This window comes from Octodon degus, unplaced genomic scaffold, assembly GCF_000260255.1.
Source record: "Octodon degus isolate 3935 unplaced genomic scaffold, OctDeg1.0 scaffold00056, whole genome shotgun sequence".
Classification (NCBI taxonomy): Eukaryota; Metazoa; Chordata; class Mammalia; order Rodentia; family Octodontidae; genus Octodon; species Octodon degus.
In genome coordinates this window covers 8,938,026-8,949,359 of record NW_004524632.1, presented here as the reverse complement: position 1 = coordinate 8,949,359, position 11,334 = coordinate 8,938,026, and the positions used below count along the sequence as shown (strand labels likewise).

General features: G+C 59.8%; 1 protein-coding gene across 3 annotated transcripts; it reads right to left on the bottom strand.

Moving 5' to 3' along the window:
* Positions 1 to 1,823: 1,823 nt before the first annotated feature.
* Grb7 (growth factor receptor bound protein 7) lies at positions 1,824 to 9,900 on the bottom strand. 3 transcript variants are annotated; one of them, XM_023718024.1, is made up of 16 exons: positions 9,723 to 9,900; positions 9,192 to 9,550; positions 6,457 to 6,613; positions 6,215 to 6,365; positions 5,879 to 6,035; positions 5,674 to 5,795; positions 5,498 to 5,575; positions 4,614 to 4,751; positions 4,288 to 4,398; positions 4,046 to 4,144; positions 3,754 to 3,834; positions 3,548 to 3,664; positions 3,362 to 3,422; positions 3,160 to 3,247; positions 2,367 to 2,460; positions 1,824 to 2,254 (listed from the first exon to the last, which is right to left on the bottom strand). In XM_023718024.1, the coding sequence occupies exons 3-16, from the start codon at positions 6,606 to 6,608 to the stop codon at positions 2,108 to 2,110; spliced, it is 1,596 nt and encodes a 531-aa protein (XP_023573792.1). In that variant the 5' UTR covers positions 6,609 to 6,613; positions 9,192 to 9,550; positions 9,723 to 9,900; the 3' UTR covers positions 1,824 to 2,107. The 3 variants fall into 3 exon arrangements, with proteins under 3 accessions (XP_023573792.1, XP_004633768.1, XP_023573791.1); XM_004633711.2 differs by lacking the exon at positions 9,192 to 9,550; XM_023718023.1 differs by lacking the exons at positions 9,192 to 9,550; positions 9,723 to 9,900 and adding an exon at positions 7,894 to 8,687.
* Between the last annotated feature and the right edge of the window lie 1,434 nt (positions 9,901 to 11,334).

The following is an 11,334-nucleotide window of genomic DNA, read 5'->3' as shown; positions in this document are numbered from 1 at the left end:
TTTGCATTTGAATCAGATGAGGTCAGACATCACATTTGCCTGAATTTCTTGGAATCTAGACTTTTGACATTCCTCAGCTTTGCTTTTCTCCTAATTTTGTTAAAGAAGAACCGGGGTGGGGGGGCTGATAGCTCAGCAGACTAAAGCGCCTGCTTAGGCAAGCGCAGAGACTGCAGCCGGGTCCTGGCACCACATGCCGCATCAGCCCGCCGCCCCACGGAGCACGAACGTACGTAGAGGCCTACGCCTGTAATCCCAGCTGTGTGGGGAGGCTGAAGCAGGAGGATCCCCACGAGCCAGCGCTGCGTAGTAAGACCCTGCAACAACCAAATACATTTTTTTTTTTAAAGGCTGCAGCATAGGGCACTGCTGCTGAAGTGTGCTTAAAGAGGATGCCTCTATGCACCTAGAGGGCTAATAGGAGTTAGCATATTGTTTACACATACATTTTCATGTTAAAAAAGAAACCCTCTCAAACAGCATCATGATGTCAAAAAGGAAAGAAACATCCTCAAAATACCTGGAAATGTAATCTAGTTTAGAGTGGGTATTTTTCTGAAGCTGTATCCATAACAGCCTTATTTTAAAATAATAACTTTTAAAAAAGCATACTATGAGAAAACAGACCGGCCAAATAGCTCAGTGGATTAAAGTGCGTGGGGACCAGGGTTCGATCCCTGGCCTGCCCTGCTGGCCCTGTCCCAAGGGTGCACTGAGACAGTGATGGAGACTGGGGCGGCGCACACCTGTAATCCCAGCACTTAGGGGGTTGAAAACAGGAGGATCCCTGAGTCCAATCTGTGTATTGAGACCCTGTACTAAATTTTTTTTTTTTTTTTTTTTAAATAATAAAAATATAAGAAACTGGGCCATTTGTTGTGTAGCCTGGATTTTGGTCCTTGTACCCCTGTGCGTCATTTCATACATGCTACTGTTGTTGTATTTCAGATAAACTCATAGTTGGGTCTAAGGAACTAGATTCAGGCTCTATTTATTTATTATCAATACTGAGGATTGAACCAGGGAAGCGCAGAGCTACATCACCAGCCCGTTTTTGCCCTTTTTCGAGATGGTTTCTTGCTAAATTGTGCAGGATGATGGGGCTATGGGATCCTTGACATTCCAGATGGACAGATGGCTGGAGACAGACGTCACAGACGGCTGCAGCTGCCAGAGGGTGGGAGGGTGGAGGGGACTGGGTGCTGGCACATCTGGGGTCGGGAGGAGGCGCTGGCTGCAGGCAGCTCAGGGATTGGTGGGAGCGCAAGGGCTGCTCCGCCAGGCTCTGCCCCACAGCTGAGCACGGCACGCGCTGAGGAGCACGGTGCTGTCGACGCCTCCAGGTCCCAGGCCGTCAGTCACCTCTGAGGCTCCAGACTGCCAGGACATCTCACCAGGACAAGGCCCCTGCCCACATATTGAGGGACTGCTGGGCACCTGGCTTATGCCAGGCTGAATGCTTAGCTGCCCTGCAGAGGCGTCCAGCCAGGGCTGGGGCGCAGCTTGACAGCAGGCACTTGGCAGCACATACGATCATCTCCAGCCCCACAAGAAAGCAGGGGAGTCAGGACGTGGCCTGGGCCCACCTGAGCTTTACCACCGGGTCTTTGTCTTTTGCCCCTTTTTTCTTTTTGAGACAAGGTCTTTCTGTGTGTTCCAGGTTGCCTCTGACTCTGCTGTGTAGCACAGGCTGGCCTTGAACTCACAGCAATCCTCCTGCCTCAGTCTCCCAAGTGCTGGGATAACAGGTGCGCACGATCACACCTGGCCCTGGTCACCTTCCTGTCACTAGTAGCCAGGTCTTGCCAGCCAGAACTCATGAGTGTATCAAAAAATAATCTTTATTGTTTTGTCACAAGTATAAAACAGCAGATCACTGGCCTCTCAGTCTGTACAGGGGTGCAGGGCCTGGGGCCACCAGGCCAGCCCGTCCTGGGGCACTCAGGCCTGCCTTGAACGGGGGGCTTTCTGCAGTCAAGAGGCAGTGGAGCAGAGAACTGGGGGGGAGGCTCCTCCATCACCCCTCACCCCAACCTGCCCTCCACGCCTCCACTCCACTCAGGGCAGCGCCGGGACCCCAACACCACGGGGACCGGAGGGGAGGCCATCAGAGGGCCACGCGCGTGCAGCAGTGACGCAGCAGGCAGGGCAGGATGCCGCGGTTCAGCTGGTGGAACTCCACAAGCTGCAGCAGGTCCGTGAAGCGCGTCTGGCCATCATCCATGCTGAAGTACAGGCAGCCCTCGCCCTCGCTCTGCAGAGGGGCGGAGGTCAGGGGGACCCGAAAGGAAACGTGGGGAGCCTGGGGTGGAGGAGGCCCTGCACTAGGACCGGGTCGGCCGGGGAAGGGAGGGCCCTGCGCTCACCGGCAGGATGAGGTAGTGCTTGACCTTCTGCAGGTGGCACAAGGACAGGACAAAGCCCTGTGGGTTCCGCTGGCTCTCCCGGACCAGGAACAGGCTGCAGGGAGAGCGAGTGGCATGACAGGATGCACAGCCGCGGCTAGGGCGGGATGCAGGGGCTCGCTCCTGTGAGGGACTTCTGATTTATTTGGTTTTTTGAGAAAAGTCTCACTATGGAGACTGGGCTGGCCTCAAACTCAGGGTGATCCTCCTGCTTCAGCTTCCCGAGGCTGGGATCATGGGCGTGCGCCTCCACGCCTCCTTTCGCTCTTCTTCTGCAGCTGCCCCTGACATCTCACAGCCAGCCCAGCAGCCCCATCTGCTTTGGCCACAGACCTGTCCTAGACGACCCTATCCTGCAGCCTGTCGGGGCAACACCAGCCTCTGAAGCCCTTATCTGCTGGGTCCTCAAGGGGCCCCTGTGCTCCCCAGGACCCAACAGCTAGCCTAGCTGGGAGAGGTGAGGGGGCCCCTTTGCCTCTTTGGGGCTCCCCATAGCATAGTCGACCTGCAAAGGGCTGCACCATCCAAAGCCCAGCACGTTAACACTCAAAGGGCTACCGGCTGCCCATTCATCCGGCAACATCTTGGTAGTCAAGAGGGACCCTGCCCTTTAGCAGGCCCTGACCGGGACACTGGTGCTGGCCATCTGCAGGCTCAAGAACCAGCCCATATCCACTTCCATCTGACAGGTAGCCTAGCACCTGCCCTGGCCATCTCCCTCCCAGCCCTGTGCCCACCCAGCCCTGTCCCTTACCCGTCCACCAGGCCCTGCTGCCCGATGAGCCGCTGGCTCTCCTCGCGGGAAATGCGGCCATGGAACCAGGGCTGGGTGCGATGGATGGCTAGTGTGTGGCGAAACAGACAGACAGTCACTGGGGGAGGGGACCTCATGCTTGGCAGACATGCCAGGGAAACCGAGGCAGCCACCACCCCGAGAAGCCTGGACGGTCACCCACCTGCACTGAGGCTCGAGCCTGAGCAGGGGGTGGGCAGGCTGAGGCGGTGGTTTGTCTTTCTCTGTGGAGTTGTAGGGATGTGGGAGGTCAGGGCATGCTTGGGGGTGCTGCCCAGCACCACACCCCCATCTCCTCCCACTGAGCAGAAGCCCACTCAAGGACACCCAGCTGGGTGCAGCCCCTCACCCTCCAGGCCTGGGCCTCCTCCAGGGCAGCACTCAGAGCCTCCCGGGGATTCTCAATGACGCGCCCAGCACGGCCCGAGAAGTCCATGGCCACCAGGGTATTATCCGAAACGCTCCGCTAGAGAGAGGAAATGGGGGAAAGGGATCAGGAAGGGACCCTGGGTCGGGGCCAAGGTGCCCACCCCACTTCCTATCTTGGGTACTCACCAAGGGCTGGGACCCCAAGTCGGATGGGCGCAGGTATCGGGACTGGGCCTGCTGGTAATTCTTATACAGCTGTACCCCATACTACAGGTAGAGAAAGAAAGGGGACCCAGGTGATAAGGGCATCCCTGGGACCAGGGCTCCCTAAGAACAAGGGCCTCTGCCCATGCATAGGAGCTTCTGGAAGATTCTAGGGGTCCTCAGGAGGCTGGCTGGGACGTGCTCATCAGCAGACCTTGGGGGTGTGGCAGCGCTGTAACCTGTCATGCTGGGGATCCCCCGCCCCCCTCCTCACCTTGAAGAGGCGGAAGGCAGCCAGCCAGCAGGTGCGGCTCTGCTCATCCTCGCTGCAGAAGATGCGGAGCCCCTTGTGGCCGTTCCGGACCTTGTTGGGCTGGCAGAGAGGAAAGTCCCACTGACGCCCGTCCAGTCTCCATGGGGCACACAGCGCAGGAGTGCCAGGTCCGGGTGCAGGCCAAGGCTCTCGGTCAGATCTCACCCCCCTCCCCATGGGCCAGGCAGGGCCCAAGTCCTCACCTTGACGCAGAAGCCAAAGTCCGTGGGCATCCCATACAGCTTGCGGCCCTGCGTCACCACATACACGTTGGACTCATTCACATCTGCCACATACTGCAGGTGCCTCGTGTCCTGGACGGGACAAGCGTGCGAGACTCGGTACGGGGAGACCCTACCCTCCCACTGCTTCTCTCCAGCCAGGGAAGGCCTCGGGATCAGAGAAGACCTGAAGTGCCCAACGACACACAGCAAACAAGGGAGCCTGACTGGAACTGCAGTGAGACCACCGGCCTTTGCTATGGTCACCAGGAGTGCGACAGGCCCGGGCTGGTACCTCAGGACCTCACCTTCGAGGTGCCCTTGGTGGAGAAGTAGAGGCCGGAGCGGCGCAGGAAGCAGAAGCAGCGTTTCCAGAGCTTGCGGCCCGAGCCTCGCAGCTGCAGGAAGCCCTGGATCTCGGGGAAGCTGCCCGCGTTGAGGAAGTTCTGAGGCGGCGGGAGGCAGGAGGTGAGGGCCTTTGACGGGAGCTGCCCACCAGCGCTGATGCCGCCCTCTTTTTTTTCCCAATACTGGGGACTGAACTGAGAGCTTCACACAGAGCTACACCTCCTTACCCCTTTTTTATTTTTATTTATTTTAATTTTTTTTTAAATTTTTTGTGGAACCAGGGATTGAACTCAGGCCCTTGTGCTTGCCAGACAAGCGCTTATTCCACTGAGCTATCTTCCCAGCTCCCCTACCCCTTTTTAAAATCTTTTATTTTGACAAAGGATCTCACTGAGTTGTTAAATTGTCCAGTCTGAGGTGGAATTTACTTTTTTTTTTTTTTAATGTATCTGGTACCGTGTCTCACTACACAGCTCGGACTCAGTAATCCTCCTGTCTCAGCCTCCCAGCAGCACTGGGATTACAGGCATGCATCACCACACCTGGCTTTGGTGGCCGGCATGGCATGTGACACGTGGTACCAGGGATCGAACCCAGGTCCTTGCACTTGCCAGGCAGGTGCTTAGACCACTGAGCTATCTCTCCATCCCTTGGGGTAGAACTTTCCATCCTTCTGCCTCAGCCTTCTAGAGTGCTGGGATCACAGGTGTGCACCACCACATCCTGCTTGTGCCCATTTCACAGGCAAGAAACTGAGGCTCTGGCCTGAATCCCAGTTGTCCACAGTCAGAGAGAGCACCGGGCTGGGGGCTCTGGAAAGTCGGTCATGCTGGGGACCCCTCACCTGGATAAGGTCTTCCTGGGACTCCCCACTGTGAGTATCAAGGCAACTGGAAACCATCTTTTCTGGGAACAGGGAGTGCTGGGGAGACAGGAGCTGGAGTCAGGGCTCCAGGGGCCAGGGGCCAGGACTTCAGGGGCCGGGGGCAGGGCACAGGGTATCCGGACAGTCACACTCACTGGGGCGCTCCTGAACAGCTCATACTTGGCGAAGTTCTTCCGGAAGACGAAGCGGCTGTCTCCACCCACCGGCCAGGCCGCCTGTACTTCCACCACAGACTCATGATCTTCCAGGCCACGTTCTAGGGTGGGGGCACAGGGCCAGGCTGGTGGCGATGCACTGGCCTCCCCCAGGGCCGCCTCCCACTCTCCCCACCCCCCTTACCTAGGGCCAGGCAGGGGTGACACTCCACCAGCCCCCAGCTCTCGTCACTCAGGGCCTGTGCGCGGTGCACCAGCATCTCACACACATGCCGCGCCGTGGCTCCTGTGGCCACCTCCACCGAGCGGCAGGCCCCGTCCTCGCTGTATACCTTCACCACCTGCACCCAGAACAGCGAGGTGGAGGCTTGAAGCAGGGCGGGGGCGGGGCGGGGCGGGGGCGGGGCCTTCCCCACCAACCCCCTCCTTCGGACCTGGGAAAGCCAACCACTATGCTCCTGCCTGCATCCCAGATGCAAATCGACCGCACCCCCTACCCTCCTCCCCCCCCACTACTCACGTGGGGGCGGCTGGCATCTCGGGGTAGGAGCCCCCTGGCACTGGAGGGGCCCCCAAGGATGGGAGTGTGTGAAGGGGGGCTGCAGAGCTCAGGGAAGGGGTTGGGGATGGAGGGAAGTGAGGCAGCCCTGCGTTCCTCCTCAGGAAGCTTCCTGGGTGGGGAGGAGGGGCTCGGTCAGCAGGTGCACACCCCCCACCCCCACCTGGTCCCTCTCACCCCATCACCCCATGGCACCCCACTACCTGCTTGCGGGGATGGGCAGAGGCTGGGACCTCCTGGCCTCCCCAGGCAGAGGGGCGTCAGGGGGCGGGGGTGTCACGGGCGGAGTCTCGGGGGCTGGGCACAGGTCTTCTGGCGGACTGCCGGGACTCGGTGGAGACAGGTCCGGCTCCATGACATCTGGGCAAGAGGAAGTCATTTCGTAGAACTGAAGGCCTACACAGCTGCCAGGTGCCCCAAGAGCTGGTTTTGTTCCACTGTTTGTTTGTTTTTCTGTATGATAATGGGGATCAAATCCTGGGCCTCTGCACTCGGTCACATCCCCAGCCCATTTTTTAAAAATTTGAGACAGGGTCTCACTGAGTCCCTAAATTGCCCAGTCTAGCCTAGAACTTGTAACCCTCCTGCCTCGGCCTCCCAGAGTGCTGGGATTCCAGGTGTCTGCTGCACCACACCAGGCTCTAACTCCCCCTCTCCACGGAGGGTAGAATGAGCACCTTTACAAAAGGAGACACTGAGGCCCTGGGGAGCCCTTGTGCCCACAGCTACTGGCCAGCCTGGAGTTGGGACTCCACAGAGGAGCTTGTCCTAAGCCAGCCAGCCAAGGTCCCAGCACCAGCACAGCCTCAGGCTCTGCAACCCATGCCCTGGGCTTGGCTCTCAGGTCAGGCCAATGCCACCCTTGCCTCCCCGTGCGGGGCCATCTGCTGCCCTGGCTGCTGCCCCAGGGGTTCCCAGTGCCCCCCTGCCAGGCCCAGTGGCCAAGCCTGCTGCGGCAGCATCCTGCGGGGTGATGTGCAGGGCGGAGGGCAGTGGGGAAGGGCGATGGCCAGGAGGACTGGTGGCACAGGCCTAATCCTGTGCCCTCCCAGCCCTGTGATCCTGTCCAACCCTTTCCAGAAGTGCCAGGGTATGCCAGGGTGCACACCACCTCCTGAGAAGGCTTCCTGGACTCAGACTAAACAGTTCCCTCAGTGCCAGCTACAGAACACCAGTCATATCTACCCACTGCCTGAGGGCACCGATGCCCTAGGCAGCCGCAGTCTTATCCATATGCCAGCCCCCACAGGACATGGGACCCCTAGGACAAGGAAGGACTACAATGGGGGGAGGGGCCAGCGCGGGCTTCTCCACCACAGGGGCCAAGCAGCCGCTGGGGAGGACCCAGAGGTGGTGCCCACCCCAGTACCCCATGCTTGTGCTCAGCCAGGACCTCCAGGCCAGTGAGGGATCTGGGATCCCCTTGCCAAGTGGGGGCAGGCATCTGACCCTGGCGTGAGGGGACAAGTGAGTCAAAAGGGGAGGGACACTGCCCCAGGTCTCCATTCAACCTTGACTCATCCCAGCTTCCGGGCTTTGGAGAGAAACACAAACAACTTCTCCCCCAACACCTGCAGCCAGGGGGGAGGAGGGTCGGGCCCTGACATCACCTCCTCCGCTCCACCCTCATGCCTACCTCCCCCCAGGCTGGAGACCAGGTGGGACCAGCATTCGGCTGCTCCCTCCCGTGGTCAGTCTTCTGCCTCTGCTCAGCCACCAAGCAGCAGCACCACCAGCCCTGGGAAGGCTGGAGGACCGCAGGGGAGCCAGGAAGAGCGCAGCCCACCTCTGCCTGCCCCCCACCCCCAAGCAGCGGCAGAGCTTGCACCCCGGGTCTGGGCCCAGCCGGCTTTCTGCTGCCGATGGCGGCTCCAGGCCTCGCTCATGTCTCCCCGGGAATGAACTTCCTATCTGATTGTTCTGGCCAGAGGGACCAGCAGAGCAGGACTGGAAAGTCAAACAACGGAGGAGACAGACAGACAAATAGGGCAAAAGACCCCCTCAGAGCATGGGCAGACAGGGGCTCAGGTCCTCCCAGAAAGGGGAGATACACCCACCATCCAAGCTGCCCGCTCCTCCCCTTTTAGGGAGGGCTGGGGAAGGGGGACAGCCCCCCACACCAAGGGTGGGGAGAACTGGAAGCGCAGGAGGAAGTGGACGAGCCTAGTCAGAGCCCCCCCAGGCAACCAGCCTCCCCGCGACATAACTCCAGCCCAGCCTCTCCTGCCCCAGCCGCCCAGCCTCACCCTCCTTCCCACCCTTCCAGCTTGTTTACTTCCTGAATCTCGCCCCACCTGGCCGTTGGCCGGCCCCACGGGCGGGTGGCGGGCCCAGTGTTTGAGGCCAACAGAAAACAAGGCCACCTTCCCAGCTTCCAGGGTGGGGGCAGGGCCGAGGGACCCGGACTGCGGGAGCCCTGTTCTGTCCCCCCACCAGGACTTACGGTGGAGGAGGGGGCTGAGCTTTGGGGGTGCAGGGTCCAAGTGAGGAGATGGGGAACCGCAGGGTGACCCAGAGGTGAGGGAGGGCCCAGGGCACTTAAGTCCCACCCACTCCCTCCACCTGGAAAAGACACCCAATGGGAGAAAGGGGGCAGCGCTTTTAAACTTTAATTTGGGAAGAATGCTTTAGTCTCCTTGGTGGAGTTAATCATTATTTTGCCTCGGGGAGGCCCCCCTCTCTTGGCAAGGTATGGGGGGCGGAGACGGAAGAGCAGAGTCCAGCCTAGGAGCCCCCAAGGGTACTCGTGGGGGCAGAGGGGTACATTCTCTGTCCTCAGCCCTCCCCGAGCCCCTGGTGCAGCCAATAGACCTCCCCGGCCTCGACGCGACAGGCCACCTGCCTGCCACTTGCTGCGCAAGTCCCGCACTGAGGACCCCCGCCCTGCCCCCACCCTCCCTCCTCCCTGGCCGGGGGAACCCGGGCTACCCATCCCCACCTTCCCATCCGGCAGGGGATCCGGGCCTCCGCAAAGAAGGGTCCTCCACTGGGCGCCCAAGTTGAGGGGACTGAGCTGGCTGAGTGACCCTTTCCAACCCCGGGAGTGGGGGCAGCTCGGAGCCCTAGACTGTCCCCACTGGTTAATCCCGTAGAGTCGGGAATGGGGGGGGGGCGGTAAAAGCGTGAAAGGCAGGAAACCACTCTGGGGACCCCGGGGGTGGGAAGGATGGGCTGGAGGGAGAACCAGAGGCCGCTTGAACACTTGGAGCCCGAGTCCCTCCATAGCGACACCACCAGTCCCGCACCCCCAACGTGCAGCGCGCGTCCGGGACCTCCCTGGACCTGGCGCCCGCACACCTGGAGGAGAACGAGCCAGACCCTTAGCTCCATGCCCCCGGCATCGCCGATCGGGAAGGGGGGACCCGGCGATAGCCTGCCGTTCCTCCCCACAGCCTGGCCCACGACAACTCTGCCGGGACTCGGACGGCGGGGTGGGGACAGCGGCGGTGGGGACGATCTCCACGCTTACCTGGAAGAGCCCACCGGAGCAGCAGGACCACGTCTGCTCGGATTCCCGGTCCTCTCCCGCTTCTCTACAGGTGGGAGGAGGACGGCCCCACTCTGGACCCGGAGGCCGGGAGGAGGCGAGCACCCAGATAGACCAGATTCCAGGCCCAAGGAAACTAAAATTATCCTGGGCAGGTTGGGGCGGGGCCTGGCCTTCTGGGGAGGAGCGAGGGAGGGGCGGGACCGTAGACCACGCCCACCCGAGTCTCGGTCCCCCCCACTGACTCTCGGCAGGTGCCTGGGAGGGGCGGGTCCGGAGCTTGAAGACCAGGGCGAGGCCCCACCCACTCTCACTAGCCCCGCCCAGTCCTCCACTCTGCCCATCGCTGCCAAGTTCATTGGCCATTCTAGGGGGCCTGTCTATACCTCCTAGTGCCACCCAAGGGCAAAGGGCCCTCTTCGAGACTAGAAAAATGTCCATCCAGAAAAGTGCCCAGCCACCTGTTCTGCCCCTTGAACTCCCGCCAGTTCCTGGCCACCCTGGTTGCACCCCGACCCCTCAGAGACTCCCACGGGTGCCTCTCTGCTGAGCAAAGTCCGATCGTACCTGCCTCTCTAAAATCGAAGGGTTATGAATGTCCATTTTGTATCTGTGTATTCAAAGTGGTTGGGATAGATATATAGTTGCATTCTCTTAATGAATAGAATGATTTGTTCTAATGGTGTTTGTAAGTAGGATCACAAGTCTGCATCTTGTACAGCAATTAACCACTAGGAAGAATGTATGCAGTGTATTATTTGTTGAAACTGTACCTTCGATTTGATTTGAAACTGTCTCATTGCTATATGTTTGTCAATAAAACTTTGAAAAGAAAAAAAAATAAATAAAATCGAAGGGTTGGGCAAGGTAGGACGGGCTCTGGGCACAGAGGGGACCCCGCAAAACAGTGCCCTGGCTTTGTCCTTCTGTCTGGCCAACACAGGGACAGACAGGGGGCTGGGAGACGGAGACCAAAGGCAACAGCCACCTCCCCATTAAAGGTGCAGAGGAGGGTAAGGTGGAGGAGGGCTAGAAGAGTGGTTCCAGCTGAAAGTTTCTCCAAGCTGAAGTCTCCCTGGAAACCCAGGATGAGCTGGGCCAAAGCAAAGAGACGGGAGGGGGACAGTCACCTGTGACACGCAGCAGCTGGGGCAGGGACAGGCGGACAATGCACACATTCACATAAGCACCTGTTGGTTCCGTTCCCGCCATGTGGTAACCCTGCGCTTAGTGCCAGCGATACAGAGATCAGCAACAGAAACAGCCTCACCCTTAGCCTCCTGCACCCAACCAGGGCCACTGACGTTAACCATAGTCAAGCGGGTAAGGGAGGATGGGTGACAGCCCTGTGGAGAGTGATTCACACAGGGACTCTCTGTAAAAATGAGAACTATGCAGCAGAGGTGCTGGCTGCTGTGCCAAGGGGGCTGGGGTCGGGGTCGCAGGTGGGGAAGGAGCTCAACTCCCGTGACTGGGGCAAGTGCCCACGCGGGGCAGGAGGGGCCACGGTCCCCAGAGGCAGAGTTGGGTGAGGCGAGGGAGGGACTGGGCCCCACGGGAGATCTGAACAAGTGTGGCAGGTGTACAGAAAGCC